This window comes from Bubalus bubalis, chromosome 1 (genome assembly GCF_019923935.1).
Source record: "Bubalus bubalis isolate 160015118507 breed Murrah chromosome 1, NDDB_SH_1, whole genome shotgun sequence".
NCBI lineage: Eukaryota > Metazoa > Chordata > Mammalia > Artiodactyla > Bovidae > Bubalus > Bubalus bubalis.
In genome coordinates this window covers 89,976,120-90,003,986 of record NC_059157.1, presented here as the reverse complement: position 1 = coordinate 90,003,986, position 27,867 = coordinate 89,976,120, and the positions used below count along the sequence as shown (strand labels likewise).

Here is a 27,867-nt window from a genome sequence, read left to right as displayed (position 1 = left end):
GCAGATGGTGATTGCAGCCATGAAATTAAAAGACACTTACTCCTTGGAAGTAAAGTTATGACCAACCTAGATAGCATATTAAAAAAGAGAGACATGGAGAACTACCGAGGCGAAGCACCTGTGGAATCTTCTCAAGAGGAACAGTCATTGTTGTGTGAAGGTTCAAATTCAGCTGTTAGCATGGAACTTTCAGAACCTATTGTAGAAAATGGGGAGACAGAGATGTCCCCAGAAGAATCATGGGAGCACAAAGAAGAAATAAGTGAAGCAGAGCCAGATGGTGGTTCTTTGGGAGATGGAAGGCCTGCAGAGGAAAGTGCCCAGGAAATGATGGAGGAGGAAGAGGAAATACCAAAACCTAAATCTGTGGTTGCGCCGCCAGGCGCTCCTAAGAAGGAACACGTAAATGTCGTATTCATTGGGCACGTAGATGCTGGCAAGTCAACCATTGGAGGACAAATAATGTATTTGACTGGAATGGTTGACAAAAGGACACTTGAGAAATATGAAAGAGAAGCTAAAGAAAAAAACAGAGAAACTTGGTACTTATCTTGGGCCTTAGACACAAACCAGGAAGAAAGAGACAAGGGTAAAACAGTAGAAGTGGGTCGTGCCTATTTTGAAACGGAAAAGAAGCATTTTAAAATTCTAGATGCCCCTGGCCACAAGAGTTTTGTCCCAAATATGATTGGTGGTGCTTCTCAAGCTGATTTGGCTGTACTGGTAATCTCTGCCAGGAAAGGAGAGTTTGAAACTGGATTTGAGAAAGGAGGACAGACGAGAGAACATGCCATGCTGGCAAAGACGGCAGGCGTCAAACACTTGATTGTGCTCATTAATAAGATGGACGACCCAACAGTGAATTGGAGCAATGAGAGATATGAAGAATGTAAAGAGAAACTGGTGCCGTTTTTGAAAAAAGTTGGCTTTAATCCCAAAAAGGACATTCACTTCATGCCATGCTCAGGACTGACGGGAGCAAATCTTAAGGAGCAATCAGATTTCTGTCCTTGGTACATTGGATTACCATTTATTCCATATCTGGATAATTTGCCAAACTTCAATAGATCAGTTGATGGACCAATCAGGCTGCCAATTGTGGATAAGTACAAGGATATGGGCACTGTGGTCCTGGGAAAGCTGGAATCAGGATCTATTTGTAAAGGCCAGCAGCTTGTGATGATGCCAAACAAGCACAATGTGGAAGTTCTTGGAATCCTTTCTGATGATGTGGAAACCGATTCTGTAGCCCCAGGTGAAAACCTCAAAATCAGACTGAAAGGAATTGAAGAAGAGGAGATTCTTCCAGGGTTCATACTTTGTGATCCTAATAATCTTTGTCATTCTGGTCGCACATTTGATGCCCAGATAGTGATTATAGAGCACAAGTCCATCATCTGCCCAGGTTATAATGCGGTGCTGCATATCCATACCTGTACTGAAGAAGTCGAAATAACAGCCTTAATCTGCTTGGTAGACAAGAAATCAGGAGAAAAAAGTAAGACGACCCCGTTTTGTGAAACAGGATCAAGTGTGCATTGCCCGCTTGAGGACAGCAGGAACCATCTGCCTTGAGACCTTTAAAGACTTCCCTCAAATGGGTCGCTTTACTTTAAGAGATGAGGGTAAGACCATTGCAATTGGAAAAGTTCTGAAACTGGTTCCAGAGAAAGACTAAGCATTTTCTTGATGACCCTGCACAATACTGTGAGGAAAATTGACTGCAAAAGCCTACTTCACACCGCCTTCTCTTATTTTCTGCCCATTGACAAAACTCTCCCCATATTTTGCAAAGACAAAATTCACAGCAAAAGTCCACATTATGTCAGCTTTCTCATATTGAGAGCTCTGCTATGCCACTGTTGAATTTTTCCCAAGATTTTTTTCTTCCCCTCTCAAACTCTGCTTCCTTGGACAGATTTGGCAATAGCTTTGTAAGTGATGTGGACATAATCGCCTACAATAATGAAAAACCTACCAGGAATTTTTTTATTTTTCATTTCCCTTTAGGCATACCTAGTCTTTTTCCCCCCAGGCAGATCATTCTGAGTGTGCGAGTGTGTGTGCACATGTTACAAAGACAACTACCATGTTAATAAAATATTCAATTTGAAAAAAAAAAAAAAGAGAGAGAGAGACATGACTTTGTCAATAAAGGTCCATCTAGTCAAGACTATGGTTTTTCCGGTGGTCATGTATGGATGTGAGAGTTGGACTATAAAGAAAGCTGAGTGCAGAATTGATGCTTTTGAACTGTGGTGTTGGAGGAGACTCTTGAGACTCCCTTGGACTACAAGGAGATCCAACCAGTCCATCCTAAAGGAGATCAGTCTTGGGTATTCATTGGAAGGACTGATGTTGAAGCTGAAACTGCAATACTTTGGCCACCTGATACAAAGAGCTGACTCATTCGAAAAGACCCTGATGCTGGGGAAGACTGAAGGCAGGAGAAGGGGACGATAAAGGATGAGATGGCTGGATGGCATCATCGACTCAATGGACATGGGTCTGGGTGGACTCCGGGAGTTGGTGATGGACAGGGAGGCCTGGCATGCTGCAGTTCATGAAGTTGCAAAGAGTTGGACACGACTGAGCGACTGAACTGAACTGAACCAAACTCATAATACTGCAACCCCTGCAATCCTGGAGGGTACACAGATGTGGGTATCCCGGAGTGAATTCTAGTTGTCTGGATATCAGACCAGTGGAGAGAGGATACAGCTACATAAGTGCCTGGTACAATCAGTGACAAGTATTTTCATTTGATATTCATGAATAATAACTGGGCTATTAAGATGAGTGAACAATTTTAGACGAGTAGTTCAAGGGAGTAATTTACTACATGTAGAATGTAATGTCATTAGTTTTAAACTCCCTCTTTCCTCTTACCCATCTGGATGAACACAAAGAGGAATCTAATACTTTCAAACCTGAAATTGGAACACTTCAATTCCACTGTAAGGATAGCCCTCAATTTCCTAATTTTGTGGTATCTGCAGAGATTTACAGTTGGGTGGAAAGGGAGAAAGAGAGAGAGACACTGTCATTAAGAACAAAGTGTTGAGGACTCCCTGGTGGTCCAGCGGTTAAGAGGCTGCACTCTCAATGCCTCCAGTGCAGAGGGTACAGGTTCTATCCCTGGTTGGAGAACTAAGATCCTATGTGCATGTTGGCATGGCCAAACACAAAAACAAAAACCCACAAAGTTTTGAGCAAATTGTACTGATTTATTTACAACTGTAATTTATAAAGAGTAACACAAACATCTTTACATTAATATTATGAAAAAAGTCCCATGGCTGAAATGGGCAAAAAATGAGACTTCAGGACATTTCTAAAAGGGGCACCAAAAGAAGGGGGAAAATGCAATACAACAGTCGTGGGGAGTTATAAATATCAAGTATTGTACCAGGTGCAGTTTCATGCAAATGTCTTCAACCACTCAAACTGTTTTTATTTAGATACGAGAATAAAATATCTTGAACTATGTTGCCTTTTATTCACTTGATTTCCTTTAAGTAAATTAAAATAACTGGCTGTAAACAGGATACATCTGAATATTTCTATCAACCCCTAGAGATAATCCATGACATTTTAGGACATGGTGGGTTGTGAGGACTTGTTACTTCCCAAACAGATTTTTGTAAGCAGTCATTTCATGGCCCCAAATGTGTTCCTGGATTTCTTTCACCAAATGTGTCTAACATAAACCTCAATGAATTAAACTAAGAAAGCTGCAAAATAAAGCAGACCACTTGCAGTTTTGTCATATTAAGAGAATAAAAATCATTTCAAACCACTAGAACTTTAATAAGAAAACAAAAAACAAGAGAAAAATATTTCATGAAGTGATGATAAAAACTAGTTTATACACCTCTCTGATCATCTAGCTTTTCTTTAAGTCCGTATTAGTGTGGTCACAGACATAATCTCACGGAAGATAAATCCATGTGTGCTCAGCACCTGTTTTGAAATATCCTAAATCAAATACTCCTCTTGTAATACAGACCAATGACACTTGTAAAGATACAATTTTGTCCCCCAAGTGTTAATTTTAATCTTAACATGCCTACCTACTTATTATAATGCTTTTAACTGCTTCTTAGATACAATTAAGATGAAGTTTAGTATCTAAAGCACTCAGTTAAGATTATTAGCTAATGGTACAAAGATGACTTAGAAACTGATGTTTCAACATTTTACTAGCTGGTCTGAATTTGAGTTGGCTGGAATCTTCATCCATTTTATTAAAAAGATTTCACTCTTTTTAAGAACAGAAACAGCAAGCTAATTATTGATCTATATAATACTTTTTAGTTTCTGATACTGCTCAGTGGGTAAAACTAAATGTAGCAATTAAAGGGGTCTCTTCAGTGAATTCTATCTCTAATTTTCAGTGAAGACATTGCAAATACACATGTGTATGGTTGTTTTTAAATCTGAAACTGATGCATGTTCTCTTAAAACAGCTCTTCAAAACAGAACTGCATTCTGCACCCTTAGTTTGTAAGGGCACAGGGTCAGCTACTTTAAAGTCATTTGATAACTGACCTTTATAAGAAATCATTTTACAAAACCAAAAATGCAAAAGAAAATTAAAAAAAAAATTAACTGTCCAGAAATTGATTATAATAATTTATACTTTCTTAGACTTGCTATTTAAGCACCCCCACAAGCAAATTAAAGTCTCCAATTAGTATTCAGTCAGGAAAATATGTCCATATTTCTCTTGGTTGCCTTATTTCTTTTGAAATAATTTTCGTTTATATTAACTTTCCAAAGCATCCAAAACTTTCATGATCTGTTGTTTTATGGCTTTGGTAGCATCTCCTGCATTTGGAATCAAATACCTATGGGGGGAAAAATATATGTTAATAACAGTGCCTTCTGTTGAGGACTCAGATTGCACTTCCAATGGGGAAGTGACCCACAAACCCAGCACAGATGCCCTCCCATGTACACCCCGTGACTTCTCTCAACATATACTCAGAAGTGCTATTTTGAAAGAAAGAAAATTCAAATGCAAAATGATTTTTCTTATTGTGTAGAGCAAGGTGGAATGAACTGGAGATCAGGAGTCAGGAGGGCTAGAGTTCTAACACAAGCTAAGTGTGAAGATCTGGAAGTCACTCAATCCCTCTGGGATTCACAATGTTACCTGTAAGACGATTTAGCTTCAAGAGCAATGTGGCTACAGCCCTGATGCCAGTCCAAGAACTGTCTGTCACTGGTCCACAAGAAGGCGAGGAGGAGCTTGTATCAGACTGTTAACTAACTACATCATCCAGCACACTGCTTAGTTCACTGAGACTTTTCAAAACAAGAACTTTTTGATGAAGGAAAATAAAAACAGTGACTTACATTCCGAGAAAAGCTCATTTAATTGCAAAGCAGCATGTAGTGCAGCACTGGTGTAGGGTATTCCTAAAGACCCTTCTGTCAAAGTCTGTGAAGTTAGCTATGGCACTTAATGAAATCATGTGCTAATGCCTAATCCATATATTACAACAAATTTCTAAGGAAAAGATAGCAGGAATACCAATAAAAGTGGTACAGGTATCCTCTTCCACCATCCATTTCCCCAAAGAGAGAAACAAATCATGTTTAATCATGAACTAATTCAGTAATTCAGATAATATCATCCTTAGAAAATCTTACCTTTCGATTGCCAAGATTTCTATTCCTGAAGCGCTACTGTTTCCATACTTGAAGGTAATTAGCTCAGGATGTTTTTTTTTGGATGTTATTTTAACTACAGAATTTAGTGCTTGTCGAGACTGTATATAGGCCAATCCTTTCCGTGAAAGAATCTCCCTTAAACAGTACATATGTGTTGCAGTAACCAACAGATGACTTGAGAGAGACAAAAGATTAAAAAAAGCAAAAAGAAATGTCATTCAGAACAGCTGTTACTTCAACAGTCCCAATTATAAAAAATGTTCAACTCCAGATGAAACTACTTTTGAAGGCAAAGGATCACTATTGATTTAAATAAGCTACCTAATGACAGCTTTTAATTTTCCTTCAGTTGTAGGCAAAATTAGTGTTTTATTGACAGATAAATTCTGTAACTATTTAAGAGTAAAGTTTATATTTAATATAATGAAAACTATAATATAATTAGAAATTATTAAAATAATGGATTTTTGGAATCTAATCTACATGGTATTTGAAATATACTACCTTTCAGACTTTTAACAGCAAACTATCCTCATGCGACATACCATAGCATATACTTTATATCAAAGACCACTAAGCAATACCTGGACTGCCTTACATATTTAGTAACATTCTGAAACGGGCCCCAAAGACAAAATAAGGATAGAATTATTAACACCCACACCATGCCTTGTGTCTCAGTTCACTTTTAGTATAGTAATAGTACTCACACACTTTTATGAAATACAATAAGACAGATATCCAGAATGAGGGACATTCTGCAGAACAGCTGACCTAGACTCAAAGATTTCACTCATCACGAAGAAAAGCGGGAAGTATGATGAGGGGAGCACTACTGTTGTTCAAGGGATGAGACTAAGGAGAGAGAGAAGGCAAATGCGATGTGTAAAACAGGACTAGACCCTGGATCAGGAAAAAAGGATAAAGACTATAAAAGATACCTTGGAGACACTGTGAAAAATTCACATGTGGTCTGCATGTTAAATGATGCTCATTTTTAAAGTTTTTAAAGATGTGACAGTACTATTGGAATTGTGGAGGAGACTATTCATATTCTTGAGAGATTTACGCTAAAGCACTTGTCATATTTATAAGCTGCTCCTGAGTGGTTTGACAACAGAAAAGTGTGTATATGTGTATGTATTTACAAAGATATTTATACAGAGAGATGGGTTAGTGTGAAAAAAGTAAAAGTAGCTGAGTTTGAGAGAGGCTTATATTCTATGTATTATTCAACTTATCTGTTTAAATTTTTCCCAAAAAATTACCTAAGAAATATTTTTTTAAAAACCAAGATATATAATACAAGCTGACAGAAGAAATTCTATCTTACTGTACTTAGATACATAGAATTTCTTTCGCACTTAACCTTCATATCATGACTTCCCTAAATTCAATCTTACTTCTGAAGAAGGCATTTTAAGAAGTACCGAGGGACTTACCTGGTGGCACAGTGGGTAAGAATCCGCCTGCCAATGCAGAGGACACAGGTTTGGTCCCTGGTCCAGGAAGATTCCATATGCCATCAAGCAACTAAGCCCATGCACCACAACTACTGAAGCCTGTGAGCTCTACCGCTCCAGTAGTTTCCAACTACTACTAAGCCTACATACTCCAACTACTAGAGCCTGTGCTCCACACAAGAGGAACCACCGCAATGAGAAGCCTGTGCACAGCAACAAAGAGCAGCCCCCACGCCCAGAAAGCCCATGCCCAGCAACGAAGACCCAGTGCAACCAAAAATGAAATTTAGAAAAAAATTCAACTTAAATAAAAAGTACCTAGGAAACATGTGTCCACTTTCTTTCACTTCTTTACAAGGAAAATGATGCTTGACATCTGGCTTGTTTATCCAAGTCTGAATGTTCACAACCTCTTTTCTATCATCATCTGACATTGAAGAACTGTCAATTTCATCTGTAAAGAATTTAAGATGTTAAAAGTGGGTATCACCAACTTTAAAAATGATAGCCTGAAAAAAATTTCAGTAGTATTTTAAACAGACAGGTTGAAAAACAAAACAATCAATTCTAACCCAGCTACTATATTTCCTGTGCCAATGATACTAATATAAAAGTATTATGATGAAACATCACTACATATGGTAAGAAAATCAAGTGAAAATATTACATATATACTTTTATTATAATATTAAACTACCTGAGGAATTTCAACTTTTTTGATTTATACAACATAACTCTAATCTATGACTAGTCTGTAGGGAGATGGTGGAATTGTCCAATAATAATATTACCACCTATCTTGAGGGCAAAAATGGCTGAGTTCTTTTTCTCTTGCTGGTTTCTTTTCCTTTTTTGTTAATTGAAGTACAGCTGATTTACATAATTATATCAGTTTCAGGTGCATAACATAGTGATTCAATATTTTATAGATTACACTCCATCTACAGAATTACTGGTTTCTGATTCTGGGGGAAAATAACAACAAAATAATCCTGGGATAGGTAAGTCTATTTAGTGGGGTTTTACGTGAGAGAAATGTAAGACATTCCTGTTATTCTGTTTTCCTAATTTAAGAAAGGGAATTACACTCCCTAGAGTTAATTGCAGATGTTCTTCTCTTCACTTTTCAAGAAATCAAAATACAAGAGACATAGTAAAAAAAATGAAACCTCACGTATCTATTCACTTCTAGCTTAAATAAAAAGTAAAGCCCTCATGGATTTCTGCCCAATCACATCCCCAAGAAACAGTGACTATCTGAATTTGGTGTCACATCTTTACTTTTAATCAAACGAGAATATTCTTAAATAATATACAGTACTGTTTTGCATTCTAAGTTAACATAAATAATAGACTGCTCAACTGTATTCTTCTCCAACTGCTACCCTATTCCCAACGTTATAAATTTTACCCATGTTGACAATCATAGTTCCAGTTTTCTTATTTTCATTTCTGTGTAATTTTCCAGAGTGTAAATACATATGCATAGATATAAAAATATGATATGTGAAAATACACCAACATTTATTCATCCATTTCCTTCTTTTGTTAATGGAATAACAAATATTTAGGGAAAGATAGACTGATAGTTAACAGGAAAATGACAGAAGAGACAGAGGAAAAAGGAGAAAGGGAAACAATTACAATTAGCATACAGAAGTTTATGAAACAGAAGGTAAGAATAGCTAGAGAAGGTGTTGGGGAAAAGCTATAAAGAAATAAAATACAATGTACTGATTATTTTGTTACACTATAAAAGAGAAAATGTACTTTTAGAGTTTTTATACAAGGATATAAAAATATTATATAGAAGAAAAATAAAAATTCTGTGTATTTGCTTCAAAAATATTACATACAGAAAATTTTTTTCCCTTCAATGCAGTTTTCAGGAAGGTGACTGTAATATACATTAAACTGTCAAATGTGAGTCCCTCTAATCTGGCAGTCTTACTGGGAAGTATTTACCCTCTAGATACACTTGCAAAAGTTCACCTAGATATATGTGAATATACATTCACGTATACACACACACACATAAAGATAGCCACTGCTATTTGAAATAGTAAAAAGAACTGGAAAACTACCAGGGTCAACTGGGAGAAGACTGATTTAATTATTGCGCATTTGTATAACAGGAAGTCAGCTGTGGGCTGAGGTGGAAAATACACAATATGTATTACTAAGTGAAAAAAGCAAGATGAGATTTGGGAGTATTCTTCTTGTTTTGTACTTTTATATACAACATATATTTAATATACAGTATATATTTTTATATATTTTTTCTAACTCAACACACATTAATACTAATTATGATCACTTAGGGTAATCTAAGCAGTGGGATTATGAACAAAAACAATAATTTTTTAAAACATAAAGACAATCACGAATTTCCCTGGCACAATATCCCCATCTTGTGGCCCTTTAGGATATTGCTTCAAGTTTCAAACGGCTCTTTTCAGATGTCTCAATTTTGAGATTTCCTGAACTTCAGTCCCACAACTCTTAATCCCCTACATGGGTGAATCAAGGGGATTTACATCCAATCCCATGGATTTAAATACTATTTATACACTGATAATTCCCAGATTATCACCGGCTTAGACATCTCTCCTCAACTAGACTCCTGTAATTATTGCCTACTCAGCATTTCTACTGCATAATTTAAGGCATCTAAAACCAAACTCTTAACAGAAAAACCACAGACTCTCCAATCTCCTCTACAGAATCTCACTGTGTCTTGCTGGTCCCAGAACGATCTCTACAATGACTCCTGATGCCTGAGGAAAGCAGTCTGTATAAACAGAAGTGTAGTACCACACCTGTGTCGTATTCTTCCTCATCCCCGATGCTGAAAACAGGCTTCACACCACGGTAAGGCTTACCCACTCTGTCACTGCTGCTCACATGCCTGTATTCAGAGAATTGTAAGAGGGAAATCATCACTTAAGTTTCTAAAGATTTTCCCCAAGTATCATCTGAATATTAAAATACAAATGTTCTTTGTCCACCCCCTACCTCACCATGTACCACCCAGTTTCAGGCCAGCTATGTTAAGGAAATTGAAACAAGATAAGGAAATCATGTTAGCAAAAGTGGCACAAGGGCTTGGTGTGCAGAATGCTTTCAAATCTGTAAGAATTATGTTTTAAACAATTTTGATGTTCACATAAACCAATGCACTGGGACATTCCTTAACCTCTGAGCTCTGTGTCCTCAGCTGTAAAACGGTAATGATAATATCTACTCTTCCTGGTTACTGTGAAAATTAAATCAGTTAATATCTGGTAAAGCTCTTGAAATAATGTCTGGCATACAGCAAGTGCTACATACATGTTTCTTAGACAAAACAGTTTATGAAACCAAATATTTAAATTCTAGTAGGAGTGCCTAAGGGCTTCTCATTTGGGTACAGATGTCTTAAGGTTTTTCCTCCCATTTTTTGTAATTTCTGTTACTTCTGTTTCAATAGAAACTAAGATGCTACTTCTTTTACATAAATAAACCATGAAAATGAATTTGCCTTTCATTCTCAAGTGGAAGAAACAAACAACATGTAAACTCAAACTTAATTAGTTCTGTAGGAAGTTCTCTTTTTTATATAAAAATCAATACCTTGTTACTTTTCAGGTAATCTCCAATAAACCAAGAAATAAAATTAAAATATTTAGACAAAATATTACATGTTTCTGGAGAAAGAGTACTATTTGTAGGATAAAGTTCAGTTAAGATAATCTATGATGAAGGAAAATTGTGACTTGCTTTTTCCCTTGTCATGTTAAGATAGAGTTCAATTAAGTTATGTGTCTTAGAATTCAATTTTTCCAAAAAACAGAGATCAAATCTATATTTTAAATAATTTCTTAATACATAGCACCAATAAAAATCATGACCTAATTTGGTTAAATTATACTTAAATCTTTACTTCTCCCAAAACAATATTCCTTAACAGAAAACCAACAGGAGTTGAGTGTATGACAGAACTGTAAATTAATCAATACACTGCTTACAGTTTAAGTTAAAATCATAAAATCATTTGATTTTTATGCTAAAGCATATCTAATGTAAAGTTATCCTGTAAATTAGCAAATTTTACTCATGAAAGACAAAAATATGAAAGAAATAATTAAAATAAAATAAATCTATGCAACTCAGATTCAGCTTTTTTACAAAAGGCAAAGACAAACACAGCTTTATGCAACAATACATTTGTGTCATCTAGATTATAAAATTGTATGAGATCGTGTTATTGGTTCTCTCCTGATATTAAAGCATAATTAAACTTCTATAATATAGAAAGTAACGAAGATAATGTTTACAGTAAATGCTGCACCAGAATGTAAGTATGAATAAACTGACATCCAAAAAAAAGATACCAAGCTATACATTATTGAGCAAAATGTATAATACAATGCAGTTTTTTATAAACAAGATGGCTAAAGATAACTAATAAAGTTCTTAAAAGACTATCAAAAACTGAAACTCAATGTCTGGACTCTTTAAAAAGCAGTCTGTCTATGCTTTTTTGCAGAAACAAAATCTACGAAATAGTCTGAATAGATTTTAACTTTATTTAGTGGGCTCAAAAACAAACCAAATTTATTCTAACTTTTCATTAAATTCTATTTTCGAAATGGATATAATCCCTAGGGACCAGAAAAGATAATTTTTAATTTTTAAAAATTATTTAGGATAAAATTTGGAAGTTAAAAAAAAAAATCAGAATAATTCGATGGTCCTATAACAAGAGAAAACAGAAAGATGATTCACAAACAGATTATAATTTTAAAAGAAGCCATCCCCTTTAAAATTATAAAATTCTAATAGAAGCTCTGTAACTGGCATCATACAGGAGCAGTCACAGTAAATAAAATCTCTTATACATAAGTTGAAAGTAAACTATTGCTAAAAATACTATTTCTAATTCACTGAAAACATTGAAATGATCTGCCAAAAAAGTCAACTCCATTATTCCAGAGCTTAACTTACTTTTCAAAGTATGACTAGAACTTCTTTTTAAATGTTCATAGGTATTGCTATAATTGATATTCAAATTAAAATCGTAGAAAAGTCGTGAGTATAAAAATGTAAAGCCATATAGTATAAGGTTCTATTGTTTATCCTAATTGAAGATCCAGTAGATTTCTAAACTTTAAACCTATGGAATTTAATAAGTACCCCACTTTACTGGGATCAGAGAAGAGATGGATTATATATTAACATGTCCACCGTGGCCTAATTTCTTTCAAGGAAAAGCAAAAGCAGAACCCTAGAACTGGAGTTCTTTGGAACTGATTTATATAATGTTGTCTCTCCCACTTAAACACATACATCTTATTAAGAAAATTCTAGCAATATTATCAAATGACATAGTGTACATGAAATAACAAGAAATTTGAACCGCAAACTATGCTTTTTTTCAGGTGCTACAATTTTCTCCACTGTTAGGGCATGAGACAGAAGTAAATGATCTCCAAAGCTAATAGCCTCCCAACTCTGAGACTACGTATTTTCTTTGTTTCATCTTCCTCTGTCTTAGAATAAAAACATGAAATTTGTTTTATAAAATTGTGTTTGAATGTATGTGATTTTCATCTGAGGAACAGGATATATAAAGGGAGAGGCAAGGAAAAAAATTTAAATGATCAAGCCAAAAAACCAAAAGGAAAGCATATCAGCATCACACACTCCTAAAAGCAGAATGAGAAGAATTCAGCATTTGAGACAGCTGCATGAAATCTGAGCCAAGACAGCAAGAGGCTTAGAGACAGCATGATGCATGCTAAAGGAAAAGGATGGTCCAATAAAGCTGCGCTACTCATTGGCTTACCGCTCGGTACATGTTCTGTCTGGCCAAGGAAGATTGAAAGACATTCTACAGCAAATTGAGGCAGAGGACAGAACAATATGATTATTAAAAACACAACAGCTTTCAAACAAAAATATAGTATAATCAGTTTTTCTAACCCAGAGTGTATGTTAAAAGAAAATGTTTTGATGATCCCAAGTACAAAGAAAAATGAAGAAAAGCCAGTTTCAAGTGATTCTTTAACAAAGAGAATAGTCTTTTCAACTTAGTATTATCACCAGTTCATTTTAAAATAAAATTTTAAGTGTTCATGCTAATTGAGAATGCACTAACTAAAAGTATTTTTAAATATAAAGCTTTTGAAAGCAGACACAATTTTAATGAGCAAAAAAAACTTTCAGCCTTGATAAAAAAACTTTTAACATTATTTATCAGTTGCCCATTTTAGACAAAGTATAGTTTTTCGGATTAGTGAAAATAATCTACATCTTGTTGTTTACTAAATGAAAAAAATATATATACCTCTGTGTGCATATGTACTTTATTTAATAAAATGAAAAATAGTACATTCCTTATATTCAGTTCTTAAAGTCAAAATACTTCAACTCTCCTAGGATACTGCAAGTAAGACATGAGACGAAATTAAATACTATAACACATTTCCAAGATCAGGCCTGCTTAGAAACGAATTTCACACTGGAATTATTAGGTTAGCTTTGAACTCTAAGAACAAGAAAGATCAGTGAAACTAACATGCGGAGAAAAAGAAAACATATTGTGCACTCACAGTCCCAGTGAGAAACAATATAACAGACATTTTTAAACTTCCTTATCATTTGTTAGCTGGTTATTATTAGTATTAGTATTAGTTGCTCAATCGTGTCCGACTTTTTGCTACCCCATGGACTGTAGCCCACCAGGCTCCTCTGTCCATGGGATTCTCTAGGCAAAAATACTGGAGTGAGTTGCCATTTTTCATTTGTAATTCATGGGAGAAGTGAGGTCACACATGCTGTGAACAAAATTCTATGAAGATCTGAATTCTTAAACTTAAGAAAATGAGGTTCTGCTTTATTTAGTATGACTCAATTTTCTAGGTTTTAAATTCCTGAAGCCAAGAGATTACTGCTATGAGATTACTGCACTTAACAGATGATTCCAACCACCTGACAGGTGGGATTATACATAAGAGTGCTGGAATATTTTTTTCTAGTGAATGGCTTGAAGGGGCAGAACTATTATTTGCCACCTATTCTGGGCAGTGGGACAAGAGAGTAATCTTCCTAGTCAAACTTTACAGCAATAAAGAACATCTCTGTGATGATAATGAAAACTGGAATCATCTAATAAAAAAACATAATTTACAATCCTTTTTTAAAGCACATTCTATTCAACTAACATTTACTGTAAGATAATTTTCTTTAGCTTGAATTACTCATCACAAATTCATACTGTATAAGTAACTCACCGGTCCACAGGAGTTGATGTATTCTCAATAAAGCTGATAACTTTTTCCCTGACATTAACAGATTTTGTCTTCAAAGCAACAGTCATTTTATTAACTAATGATTTCATTCCTCTATCATTTGAACCATTAGAAGATTCACCCTAGGGGAGAAAAAAAAGAATTTACTGATGAATTAACTGCTCTCCAAATGACTAGCAAGACACACTACTGCTGAAGGCTGTCTCGATGTTATGCACTGAACTGGGTGCACCTCCTACCACAAAATCATATTTTAAAGTCCTAATTACCCAGTATACCTCTGAAAAGGACTGTAGGTGGAGACAGGGCCTTTAAAGAGTAAATTAAGGTTAAATGAGGTCATGTAATAGGTAGGCCCGATCCAAAATGACAGATGTCCTTACAGGATAAAGGGGAGACATCAGGGACTTACAAGCCCAGAAAAAAGGCCATGTCATCTGCAAGCTGAAGACAGGTGCTTCTGGAGAAATTAAACCTGTCAACCCTTTGATCCCAGACCTCTAGCCTCCAGGACAATGAGGAAATAAATTTATGTTGTTTAAGTCACCTAATCGGTTGTATTTTGTTAAGGCAACCCGAGTAGACTGACACACTGGGTGAAATCATTTTAGGAATGGAAGGTAGAAATGAAAACTGAGGATATGCATTACATACATAAATGTGTGCGACCTGAAACTACCTTTTATTCAGTAAGAAATAAAAGTATTGATCTCTTCTTAACTCAGATAACTCTAAAAATAAGTAAAATTACAATCACAGTATCATTCATATAGCTAAATTTTGAAACATTTATTCTTTGTAAATTTTTGCTGTTTAAGACATTATTACTTAGGTCTTTATTTCTCAAGAAAAGTCATCTTTATGTACCTCGTGTAATAGATTTGAGTATAATTCTTAGATTGCATATAACTGTTCCTTTATATCCTACTGCAGCGGTTCCCAGTCCTTTTGGCACTAGGAACCAGCTTCGTGGAGGACAGTTTTTCCACAGATGGGGGCTGGAAATAGTTCAGGCGTTAGGGAGTGGCAGATGAAGCTGCTTTGCTCATTCACCTCCCGCCACTCACCTCCTGCTGTGCTGCGCAGAGGGTTTCTAAGAGGCCTGGACCTCTGCCCTACAGGCAAGTTGATAGCAGATGTCACAAGTTTAAAAATTTGCCTATCTTCTGCCCATTAATTCCTCTTCAGGATTTATGGGAAGGAAATAATCAGAAAATGCCCTAGGATTTAGTCACTAAACTATTTTTTTAAAAGTTTAAAAAACAAGCATTTAAAAATATTAGAAAATGCTCAAACGTTCAGTGAAAAAGCAGAAAATAAACCTATTTGTACACTCTGAGCACTACTTTTAAAATATAATACTAAAAAAAAGCATTATAAAAGATGTGAAGAAAATATTTCAAAATATGAACAGCTGTTATTCATGGTTAGGTAACAATTAATTTTGCTTTCTTTATATTTTTAATATTTACATATGATGCTATAATGAAATGTATTATTTTTATTTTTAAAACAAGTCATTAATTAAAATGTATTATTTTTACTTTTAAAACAAGTAAGTCATTAACTAAAATATGTTACTTTTATTTTTAAAACAAGTAAGTCATTAAATAACATAAAAATCATGTTTCCATTTCCATATCCAACTTCAAAACCAAATTATACTGACCATGGAATTCTTTGGTACTTTAGAAGATAACACATCTTTTAGAGTTTCTTTAATAGCCTCAATCATTACTTTTCAAATCTGAAAATAAAAACTTCAATAGAGAGACTATCCAATGCTGTGGGTGGGAATATAAATTAGAATGATGTTTTTTGGAGGGCAATTTGATAATAATGCAGAATTCTAAGGATTTTGACATGTAATCTTTTGATCAAGTTATTTCATTTAGGACAAAATAATGTCATATGCAAACAATAGTACAAAAATTAATAGTAGTGTGCACAACAGAAAAAGACTGGAAGCAATGAAAATATTCAATAATAAGGGACTAACAAAACAAATTATAATATATCCATAGTATTTAGATATTAAAAACGAAAACAGCAAATATTTATTAAATAAATGGTGAGCTCCTAAATACCTAAAAGATCATGCTGAAAACCTAATTCTCAGAGAAGCTTTATCTGCACGATTTGACAATAATTTGCTTTGACTTACAAGACTGAAAATAAGCCTCAATTCATCATCTAATGAGTTACAAAGTTTATCTGAGCCACCAGGGAAGTATAAAGTATGTAAGTGACACTATATAGTATGTAAGTGACAGGTTCTACACTTTAAAGTATGTAAGTGACAGGTACTACACTTTACGTTCACTTGTACATTTAATCCTCATGTCATTATTATGAAGAAAGTTCTGGTATTATCACCCCTATTTGCACAGATGGAGAAACCAGAGTGGAAATGATCTTGCTGGAGATCATGAAGAAAATAAGTTCTGGTGATAAAACCTGAGTACCCAGGTAAGTCTGATTGGTAACCTCAGGACTGTACTGGAATTTTCCTTCTATTTCTGATTTAAAGAATGATCATCAGGTAGATAAGGATCATTACTTGTGAAGAAAACAATTTAATGACAGAGCCAGGCTTCAGCAATACGTGAACCATGAACTTCAGATGTTCAAGTTGGAGGAACCAGAGATCAAATTGCCAACATCTGCTGGATCATGGAAAAAGCAAGAGAGTTCCAGAAAAACATCTATTTCTGCTTTATTGACTATGCCAAAGCCTTTGACCGTGTGGATCACAACAAACTGTAGAAAATTTCAAGAGATGGGAATAACAGACCACCTGACCTGCCTCTTGAGAAATCTGCACGCAGGTCAGGAAGCAACAGTTAGAACTGGACATGGAACATCAGACTGGTTCCAAATAGGAAAAGAAATATGTCAAGGCTGTATATTGTCATGTCAAGGCTGTATATTGTCACCCTGCTTATTTAACGTATATGCAAAGTACATCATGAGAAACGCTGGGCTGGATGAAGCACAAGCTGGAATCAAGATTGCTGGGAGAAATATCAATAACCTCAGATATGCAGATGACACCACCCTTATGGCAGAAAGTGAAGAATTCTTGATGAAAGTGAAAGAGGAGAGTGAAAAAGCTGGCTTAAAGCTCAACATTCAGAAAATGAAGATCATGGCATCCAGTCCCATCATTTCATGGGAAATAGATGGGGAAACAGTGGTTGACTTTATTTTTTGGGGCTCCAGAATCACTGCAGATGGTGACTGCAGCCATGAAATTAAAAGACGCTTACTCCTTGGAAGGAAAGTTATGACCAACCTAGATAGCATATTCAAAAGCAGAGACATTACTGTGCCAACGAAGGTCTATCTAGTCAAGGCTATGGTTTTTCCAGTGGTCATGTATGGATGGAAGAGTTGGAATGTAGAGAAAGCTGAGCACCAAAGAATTGATGCTTTTGAACTGTAGTGCTGGAGAAGACTCTTGAGAGTCCCTTGGGCTGCAAGGAGATCCAACCAGTCCATCCTAAAGGAGATCAGTCCTGGGTGTTCATTGGAAGGACTGATGTTGAAGCTGAAACTCCAATACTATTGCCATTTGATATGAAGGGCTGACTCATTTGAAAAGACCCTGATGCTGGGAGGGATTGGGGGCGGGAGGAGAAGGGGACAACAGAGGATGAGATGGCTGGATGGCATCACTGACTCGATGGACATGGGTTTGAGTGAACTCCGGGAGTTGGTGATGGACAAGGAAGACTGGTGTACTGCAGTCCATGGGGTCACAAAGAGTCAGACACGACTGAGCGACTGAACTGAATGCTGATGATACAAAGTACAGAAAACACATAAAAGACTTATTGCCCAAATATTTCCAAAGAAGAACAGAATGGATTTACCCTCACTATTCTCATGGGACAAACTAATTGGGAGAGTCCGAGAATCAACTCACTTTAAAGTCCAAGTTAATCACAGGAGTCAGAATTACCTCTGTTGATATTTAAACAGAAGTAGAAAATTGTCACTAAGTGATACCAAGTTGCACCTGGGGAGGGAGAAGTCTGAATTCAGCAAGGAGACCACCAGCACTCCTAACTAGTTGAACTATGCAGGTCTGCTCCTGTGATTTCATTAACCTCACAACAATATGCTTCCTCATTGTACGTGTTTGAAATATTTTGACTCCATTTCTGTTATGGTGAGTATTTAGATGTTAATCATCATTTCTGAGCATTCATCCAAATCTGGTGACATATTCTACATACACACTTACATCCACAGAAGAATTGATGCTGCTCCTTGAGCCTGAGGTGCTAGCAATCCAATGGCCATATCCGTTTTCTGGTCCATCCACATTGATGTCTGCCAGGTGCTGTTGCAGTGCTTAAAGATAAAGAGGAAGAAGGAAAAAAAATCCTGATATATCAACCCCCCTTAGAAGTATGATAAACATGTCAGACATGACTTAGCAACTGAATAACAACAGAAGCTGAACGAAAAAGATCCAAGGGCATAATCACAGGTATTTCTTTCACAGCACCTTTGTAAGGAATAAAAGATGCCAGGCTACAGAAAGTTTTCCTTTCCTTCCTCTTCCTTCTAAAGCCCTCTCTCTACACACATATAACTTTTCTTAATTGACCCTAAGGGTGACAGTAACCATATACACAGATTTGATGTCTTCCTCTTTGGAAGGCAATCTTTCAAGTATTAATAAATAATTTTAGCAACATTTTAATGATATAAAGGATTAATGGAAAACCTATGATGGCTTTTGTTTACCATAAAGAGACATCAGTTAATCCTTCCAGTAATCAAGAAGCAGTCTTAAGCATTAACTGCTGTGGAAAGAGAGATTATTCTTGGAAAAGAAATAATACATAGTTTAAAAAAATTTTCCTAAAACCTAGCCTATCTGTGCTATATAAAATAATGCTTTTCAGACACTTTTGAGAACAATAACCAAGTCTTGTGTTATGCTGTCAGAACTTCCAATAAATAACACTAGGACTTAGGCCAATACTTGCTTAACACCAGTACTTATTAAAATAAGCCCTTTTTTTACATCACTCTGGGTATGAGCCTCAAGGGTAGTTAGTTACCAGGCCATGATACAAATTATATCCATGACAGGAGATAAAAATTCTTGCTAATATCAACAAAGACCTAGCGAAACTTCTAATTTATAACATAAGATCATATTAAGTCAGAACTTAAGCCTGATAAGACTCTTTATGATTCAAACTCAGGATTCTACTGCCTCCAACAAATATTAATTTGATTTTACTATTAATTTTCCTAGTAATTACAGATTCAATATTTGTATATCTCTTTTACTAATGAAAGGCTATCTTTTAATTAGAATACATTTGACATGCAACACTGTAAGTTTAAGGTATACAAAATGTTGATCTGATACATTTATATACTGTAGCAACAGGTGCACCTCTATCATGTCACACAGTTACCATTTCTTTTTTTGTGGAGCAAATATTTAAGATCTAGATTCTTTGCCCAAGTTTGGTGATTATAATACAATATTGTTGTCCACATTCACTATATTATGCATTAAGTACTCCAGGACTTATTTACCTACTAGTTGCAAGTCTGTACCCTTAAGTAACAGAATTTGTTTAAAAAAAAAAAAAAAAGACAGTCTCTATTTAGAATCTTACCATTCTGACCTACTCCTTTATAAATTCTCAAATATTTGCTGTAGCAACTCTGTCATTTTTCTATCCTGAATTACCAGATTATCTGCAGTTGAAAACATCAGCTTATTTCTTATGCCATTCAGTCAACATTTTTATCAGCTAATACTTTCAAGTAATTAAAAAATGAGAACAAAACAAAAATGCAAATAGTAAAAAGAGTTTACAGTGAAAAATACCCCTCCTACTCTTGTCTCCCAGTCTTATCTACCCCTCCTTCTTCATAAAAACAAATCATGTGGGCAGTTTTTCACCCATCTTTACAAAAACATTTTTTACAAATTCAAGCTAATTGTATTTGTATTTACAAATACAAGCCCCAATTAGCTTGAATTTGTAAAAAATGTTTTTGTAAAGATGGGTGGCTCAGACAGTAAAGAATCTGCCTGCAATGCAGGAGACCTGGGTTGGATCCCTGGCTTGGGAAGATCACCTGGAGAAGGGCATGGCAACCCACTCCAGTATTCTTGCCTGGAGAATCCCATGGACAGAGGAGCCTGGTGGGCTACAGTCCATGGGGTCGCAAAGAGTTGGACACAACTGAGCAACTAAGCACAGCACAAGTTAAAGACATCCATTTTAACAGTCTTCTAAATATTTTCTCATTGCAACTGCCTATCGTATTTGTCTTTATCTATCTGTCCTGCTGGCCTTGCCTTTTCTGAAGACAGTGATGACTGAAAAGAAAGTGTACCCAGTAACTAATTTGGTCACTCCAAATCAGCTCCAGTGATCATAGAATTTCCTCTGAAAAGTAGAGTCAAAGGAATTAATAAATTAAAATCTTACCCATAAACCCTCCACTGGCAATGCTCACGTATTCTTTGTTTTTCTAAAGTAGAAAATAAAATTTAAATTACTTCAAAATGCAATTCAATTAAAATTTCTTATAGTTCTATAAGCATTGACAAATATAATAAAAGGTTATATACTAAATCTCTGGATTTTTTTTACATTTTAGACTTTGGCACAGAGACGTGCATACATTTATCTTATATACTGTAAGATCTGGGGCTTGCACAGGAACAAGTGGACAACTTTGTGGCTACTAATGAGACTGTACTACAGTCCCAACGGTGCAAGAAGTCAAACCAAAATCAGTTACACTGTATTTTCCAATGTAATGAAAATGGTTTAAAAGCTTTCAAAAATATTTGGAGTTCTTTATTAAAAAGGAAATACAAAAGCAAGTAACACAGCTAATTATGAACAAATGACAGAATGTCAACATTTTACAAACTATTAAAAATTAATCAATCTAAGTAATGATAAAGACACAAGAAAGGTATCTGGGCAGTATTTACTGCCTGAGGAAGTACACACTATCCAAGACTTCCTGTTCCCCCACCCTCCAAAGTCATCTAACAAGACTCTAGGTCTAATCACCAGCTTACGGGAAATACCAGGGATAGAACCTGATAAACACCACTATGTGAATGCAACCAGCAAAATCCAGATTGTGGGTTTTTCCAAATAAATAGATGCAAGGAAAAAAAAACTGGAAACAGAGCCGATAAAAAGAGACTTAAAAGATATTAACCAAGTGCAATGTCTTGTTTTAGATCTTGAGACAATTAGGAAACTTGAATACTCATTAGATTTTTTATAATCAAGTGTAGTAGTTATAATGTGATTATGTCTTTACAAAGAATTTACAGTTCAATTCTCCCTACTTTTGAATTTGTTTGAAATATCCACGTTAAAAATTGGGGAGGGGGAGGGATTTCTAAATCCACATCAAGAACTCAAATTATTAAAATAAGTCCACAATATTCCAAATTCTTGCCATCTGACATCCTTTGTAATATATAGCTTGTTTCAGAGCATTTTTAGAATAGCTCAATTAAATTTATAAGTAAAATGAATTTGAGTCCCTATTTCTGTTATTCTATTTAAAGTACTAAAATATCTTTACTCCAGTAAAGCATAAAATTATCGTATAATCCCTCTCCCAAATACTTTGTTCCCTTTCTGATTTTGTGTTTCAAGGACTGTCCTTTCAACTAATTTTCTCAAACCAGAGTCCCATTGAAGTGGATACAAACGGAGTGGTCTGTGTCTCCTCTCTTCCTGACTTCATAGTTCAGGGTCACACAAAATGAGGGCTTTAATATATAAATGCCAAGGAATAACTAATAAACAACTATTTTTATAAAAAAAGAGCTGTCACTGAGTGAGGCTTTGTAGAAAAGGTAGATGGACAGGGTGCATGAAATCAGTGATACAAATTAGTGTGCTAAAGACAACACTGGAACACAAAGGGGAACAAAAGGGAAAGGTGGTTAAGTGTCATAGACATATACATGTGTATTTATTCGATTTCAAAGTGAAGATATTAAAATGAATTATATAGCAACTGTAAAAAGTATTAAGGCATGAATAGGCACAGAGAACAAACATAAGAATAAACCAGAAATGGACCCTGATGCATTGAAGAATTGAGTCTGTTAAAGAGGTGGTATTTCAAATTGATAGCATAACTGGTTAGCTATTCAGGGAAATTTTTTTTTTTTATTCCTACCTCATTTCTTACAGAAAAATAATTCTAGATGGTCCAGAAGATTTAAACATAAAAAATAAACCATAAAAGCATGTGAGAAAAAAATGAGGGAGAAGACTTCTTGGCAAGACACAAACCAATAAAGTGTTTAAAAAAAAAAAAAGAAATTTAACAAGGTAGACAACAGCACAAAATTGCCTAGGAGAATTTCTTAAAGGTGACAGCAAAAACCAAAGAAAAACTGAAGTAATCTGTCAGCATACCTGTAAAAAGTGTGCAAGGACCATGTTCATATACATGTCTTCTTCCTCTCTGCCACTGCCCATGAAGCAGAGGTGCTCCCCACCAGCAATGGAGCCAGACTCAATGGACTGCTTCTGTGCTTCCAGCAGAGATTTTACAGACTGTGCAAACTCGGATGGATTCTGGAGCATCTGGACAATTAAAAAAATTTAATGTGGCAAGTCTGTGTTTTTTATACATCTGCAAAACTTGAAATATTTTCCCAGCAGGCTGGGGAGAGAACAATGTTTATATTCCCACCATGAAATTAATTAAAAAAAAAAAAAAAAAAGAAGGCTCTTTTTTTTTTGGCTGCGCTACATAGCTTGTGGGATCTTAGTTTTCTGACCAGAGATTGAACCCAAGCCCTCTGCAGTGAAAGCTCTTAAGTCTTAACCACTGAATAGCCGGGGAATTCCTAAAATAAAGGCTCTTATAAAGAAAATCCCTGGGATAAAAGAAATGTATATTAAATGTACCTATAATACATCAGAAAACAAAAGTTGACAATTCATGGAAAGATTAAATTATGCAAAGAAAATACCAGGAAAAAAAATGTTTTTGCTGTTTGTTGTCTAAATTTCAGTGTCTTCAGGATATCATGACAAGAAAAGTTTAACAATGAGTGGAAGGGTCCGTGACAAAAAATTCATTGAAACAAGCTATATTTTTTAGTCTCCACTTACATGGCAAACCATGTTACTTCTTAGAAGACAGTTAGAAATAGTGGAAGCATTTATCAGTACTTATTCTAGGTACTAGAGATATGACGATGAAAAAATTCATTTCTTACCCTCAAGAAAATAAGCATGCCAATAAATACAAAAATTTGTTAAAACTGTTTTAATACAAAGCACAGTGAAAATCCAAAAGAAAAATGGACAAACCACAGAAAAGCACTTTGTAAAAAAAAAAATACAAATTAACAGCACACTCAAAAACATATGTGCAGCATCATTAGTAATGACCACTGCTTTCCACTCATGATTCTTATAAGATAGAAAATTAGTGATGTCCAATAATGCTTATGGTATAAAACAATCATTCTCACTTACAGTTGTAAAGTATAAGTTGATACAGACTTTTTAAAGGGCAATATAGCAGACTCTAGTAACAATTCTATATACCCACATTCTGTAGTCTATATGCTATAACTCTTACCCCAACAATCTTACTTTTAGGAGTGTATTTTACAGAAATATTTGCACAAGTCCACAAATGTTAACTACATTAACTACATGTTAACTACAGCATTGTTTTATTACAAGAAAACTGAAAACATTCTAAATGTACATAAATCAGGTGATAAATTGTGGTATATCTATACCATGGATCACTATACACCATTAGAAGGAATGTACTAAAATGAAAAGATCTCCCAAGAAACTGTTAAGTGAAAAATCAAGTAGACAAAAAAAAGTGAATAAGAAATATGTAAATATATGTTAAAGGTCTGGATGATTAAACAAGCTGACAGTAATTGTTAACTCTGGAGATACTCATTGAGCTTTTTAAGAATAATCAAAGTTATTCACAAATGACTTGAATAATAAGCATAAAAGATGGACCATCTAGTCCTCCAGGGCTTCCCAGGTGGCTCAGAGGTAAAAAGCCTGTCTGCCAAGCAAGAGACATGGGTTTGATTTCTGGGTAGGGAAGATTCCCTGGAAAAGGAAATGGCAACCGGCTCCAGCATTCTTGCCTGGGAATCCCAGGGATGGTTAAGCCTGGCAGGCTATAGTCCATGGGGTCACAAAAGAGTCGGACATGACTTACCGACTAAACAACACCACATTTAGATCCTCCAAGATGAATTTCATGCAAAGATGGGCTCGATAAAGGACAGAAATGGTAGGGACCTAACAGAAGCAGAAGATATTAAGAAGAGGTGGCAAGAACACACAGAAGAAGTGTACAAAAAAGATCTTCATGACCAAGATAATCACGATGGTGTGATCACTCAACTACAGCCAGACATCCTGGAATGTGAAGTCAAGTGGGCCTTAGAAAGCATCACTACGAACAAAGCTAGTGGAGGTGATGGAATTCCAGTTGAGCTCTTTCAAATCCTGAAAGATGATGCCGTGAAAGTGCTGCACTCAATATGCCAGCAAATTTGGAAAACTCAGCAGTGGCCACAGGACTGGAAAAGGTCAGTTTTCATTCCAATCCCAAAGAAAGGCAATGCCAAAGAATGCTCAAACTACTGCACAATTGCACTCATCTCACACGCTAGTAAAGTAATGCTCAAAATTCTCCAAGCCAGGCTTCAGCAATACATGAACCGTGAACTTCCAGATGTTCAAGATGATTTTAGAAAAGGCAGAGGAACCAGAGATCAAATTGCCAACATCCACTGGATCAGCGAAAAAGCAAGAGAGTTCCAGAAAAACATCTCTTTCTGCTTTATTGACTATGCCAAAGCCTTTGACTGTGTGGATCACAATAAACTGGAAAATTCTGCAAGAGATGGGAATACCAGACCACCTGACCTGCCTCTTGAGAAACCTATATACAGGTCAGGAAGCAACAGTTAGAACTGGACATGGAACAACTGACTGATTCCAAATAGGAAAAGGAATACATGAAGGCTGTATACGGTCACCCTGCTTATTTAACATATATGCAGAGTACATCATGAGAAACGCTGGCCTGGAAGAAGCACAAGCTGGAATCAAGATTGCTGGGAGAAATATCAATCACCTCAGATATGCAGATGACACCACCCTTATGGCAGAAAGTGAAGAGGAACTAAAAAGCCTCTTGATAAAAGTGAAAGTGGAGAGTGAAAAGTTGGCTTAAAGCTCAACATTCAGAAAACTAAGACCATGGCATCTAGTCCCATCACTTCATGGGAAATAGATGGGGAAACAGTGGAAACAGTGGCTGACTTTATTTTTGGGGGCTCCAAACTCACTGTAGATAGTGACTACAGCCATGAAATTAAAAGACACTTACTCCTTGGAAGGAAAGATATGACCAACCTAGATAGCATATTCAAAAGCAGAGACATTACTTTGCCAACAAAGGTCCGTCTAGTCAAGGCTATGGTTTTTCCAGTGGTCATGTATGGATGTGAGAGTTGGACTGTGAAGAAAGCTGAGCACCGAAGAATTGATGCTTTTGAACTGTGGTGCTGGAGAAGACTCTTGAGAGTCCCTTGGACTGCAAGGAGATCCAACCAGTCCGTTCTAAAGGAGATCAATCCTGGATGTTCTTTGGAAGGAATGATGCTAAAGCTGAAACTCTAATACTTTGGCCACCTCATGCAAAGAGTTGACTCACTGGAAAAGACTCTGATGCTGGGAGGGACTGAGGGCAGGAGAAGAAGGGGACGACAGAAGATGAGATGGCTGGATGGCATCACTGACTCAATGGACGTGAGTTTGAGTGGACTCCAGGAGTTGGTGATGAACAGGGAGGCCTGGCGTGCTGCAATTCATGGGGTCGCAAAGAGTCGGACACGACTGAGCTACTGAACTGAACTGAACTGAAGACGCATGAAGGATGAGAAAGGCACAGAGTCTACATTCAGGATGCAAACATGCTAGAATCGCCTTCTTCACCTACAGCACCCCAAACTCTCTGGGTTGTTTTACCTCCATTTTCCATGAGCTTCCTCCTGACACCACTGAGACCTTTCCACATGCCCTTTCAACCTTAGCATCAACTTTTTCAGATAAGTAAGGGACAACGTTACTCCTCTTACTATCTTCCCCATTCCTGAGGCTCTAAAAACCCTAGAAGGGCTTAAATAACGTCAGTCCCAGTCTTACCAAATGCTCTAAGCATCTCCGACAATAATTACCTACTTCATCTATTCCTTCAATTCAAGTGATCCTAGGACAGTAATTTTAACAAGTGAGGCCCTATATGCCAGAGACTACCCTTGTTACATATTACTTTATTATATGCACAAGTACTTATGAAAAGGAGGCTTACAGTAAAAACTTTTAGACTAACTACCCAATCATAATAAGAGCTAATATTCACAGAGTACTTACTAAATGCAAGGCACTATGTTGAGTGCTGTATGAGGCCGCTCACAGTAAGAAGTTTAGAATTTACTGACATAACAATGGTAAGCAACAGTAAAGCATACCTAACAGTGCTCTCATCTACCCTTTAAGACGCCAAGGGGGTGTCCATGGTTAAAAGGAAATCTGAGAGCTACACTTGTATAAAGGCAGAGACTCCCTCTTTAAGCAGAAAGAAAAACATCCCCAAATCTGGGACATGTATATTTATTCATGGATTAAAGAAAAAAATCCATTTTCTCCATATTTTTTAAAAGTTTAAATCACATTTATACTAACCAGATCTGAATCTAAATGGAAAGCAGTCGATAAATGCCCAGCATTATACTGTTCTGCAGGACGGCAATCTACCACAAAGAACCGGACTCCTTCCTAAAAGGGAAACATTTGACATAATAAAATTTGCCAGGAGGAGCACATTTTACACAATATAATATTAACAACCAAAAAGGGGGGAACAAATGGATTAAAAAATGGATCTCACGTATAGTTAGGAAGTCCCATACAGTACGGACTCAAGAAAATATCCTCAAGATCTTAAAGATTTGTATTCATTTCAAACAGTAGTTAAAACAGTTTGTATATACTGTCCTTGACAAAAAGTCTTAAAATATATAGCAGGAAGAATGTTAGTTTGGGCTATAAAACTAATTTGAATTTAATAACTTAATGTGCATCATGTTAAACACTTTAAAAAACACTATACCTAGATATAAACACAGACGTAGACACAATTTCTATTTCTGAAAATAAGCTCACAAACTTATCAACAGTATAATTCACATAAGGATTAAATAAATGTCTTCTGGGGTGACAGCAGGTTCTCTAATGCCAATCTGAACTGGAGTTCACATGGGTCTCTTTAAACTGGATTACAAGTTATTTTTTTAATAATGGTTCTCATGAGAAAACCACACAAAATGCTTG

General features: G+C 35.8%; 2 protein-coding genes across 3 annotated transcripts in view; one reads left to right on the top strand and one right to left on the bottom strand.

Annotated features, from left to right (window-relative positions):
* The first annotated feature begins 78 nt into the window (after window positions 1–78).
* On the top strand, window positions 79–2,126 carry LOC102394999 (eukaryotic peptide chain release factor GTP-binding subunit ERF3A-like). The gene is given in 2 exon segments (XM_044940919.1): window positions 79–1,502; window positions 1,504–2,126. Coding segments are annotated over 2 exon segments (1,584 nt in total). The 5' UTR covers window positions 79–93; the 3' UTR covers window positions 1,679–2,126.
* A 1,080-nt stretch (window positions 2,127–3,206) lies between these two features.
* The window catches only part of TBC1D23 (TBC1 domain family member 23), a 56,338-nt gene continuing 31,677 nt past the window's right edge, over window positions 3,207–27,867 (bottom strand). The window contains exons 10-19 of one of the 2 annotated variants that reach the window (XM_006058728.3): window positions 27,220–27,312; window positions 22,885–23,055; window positions 20,911–20,953; window positions 18,684–18,793; window positions 14,417–14,556; window positions 12,970–13,014; window positions 9,962–10,050; window positions 7,461–7,596; window positions 5,659–5,853; window positions 3,207–4,850 (exon numbers count right to left, since the gene is read on the bottom strand). In XM_006058728.3, the coding sequence (XP_006058790.2) occupies window positions 4,769–4,850; window positions 5,659–5,853; window positions 7,461–7,596; window positions 9,962–10,050; window positions 12,970–13,014; window positions 14,417–14,556; window positions 18,684–18,793; window positions 20,911–20,953; window positions 22,885–23,055; window positions 27,220–27,312 (1,104 nt within the window). In that variant the 3' untranslated portion in view covers window positions 3,207–4,768. The remainder of the gene's footprint in view (window positions 4,851–5,658; window positions 5,854–7,460; window positions 7,597–9,961; window positions 10,051–12,969; window positions 13,015–14,416; window positions 14,557–18,683; window positions 18,794–20,910; window positions 20,954–22,884; window positions 23,056–27,219; window positions 27,313–27,867) is intronic. The other variant, XM_006058729.4, reaches the window with a different exon arrangement.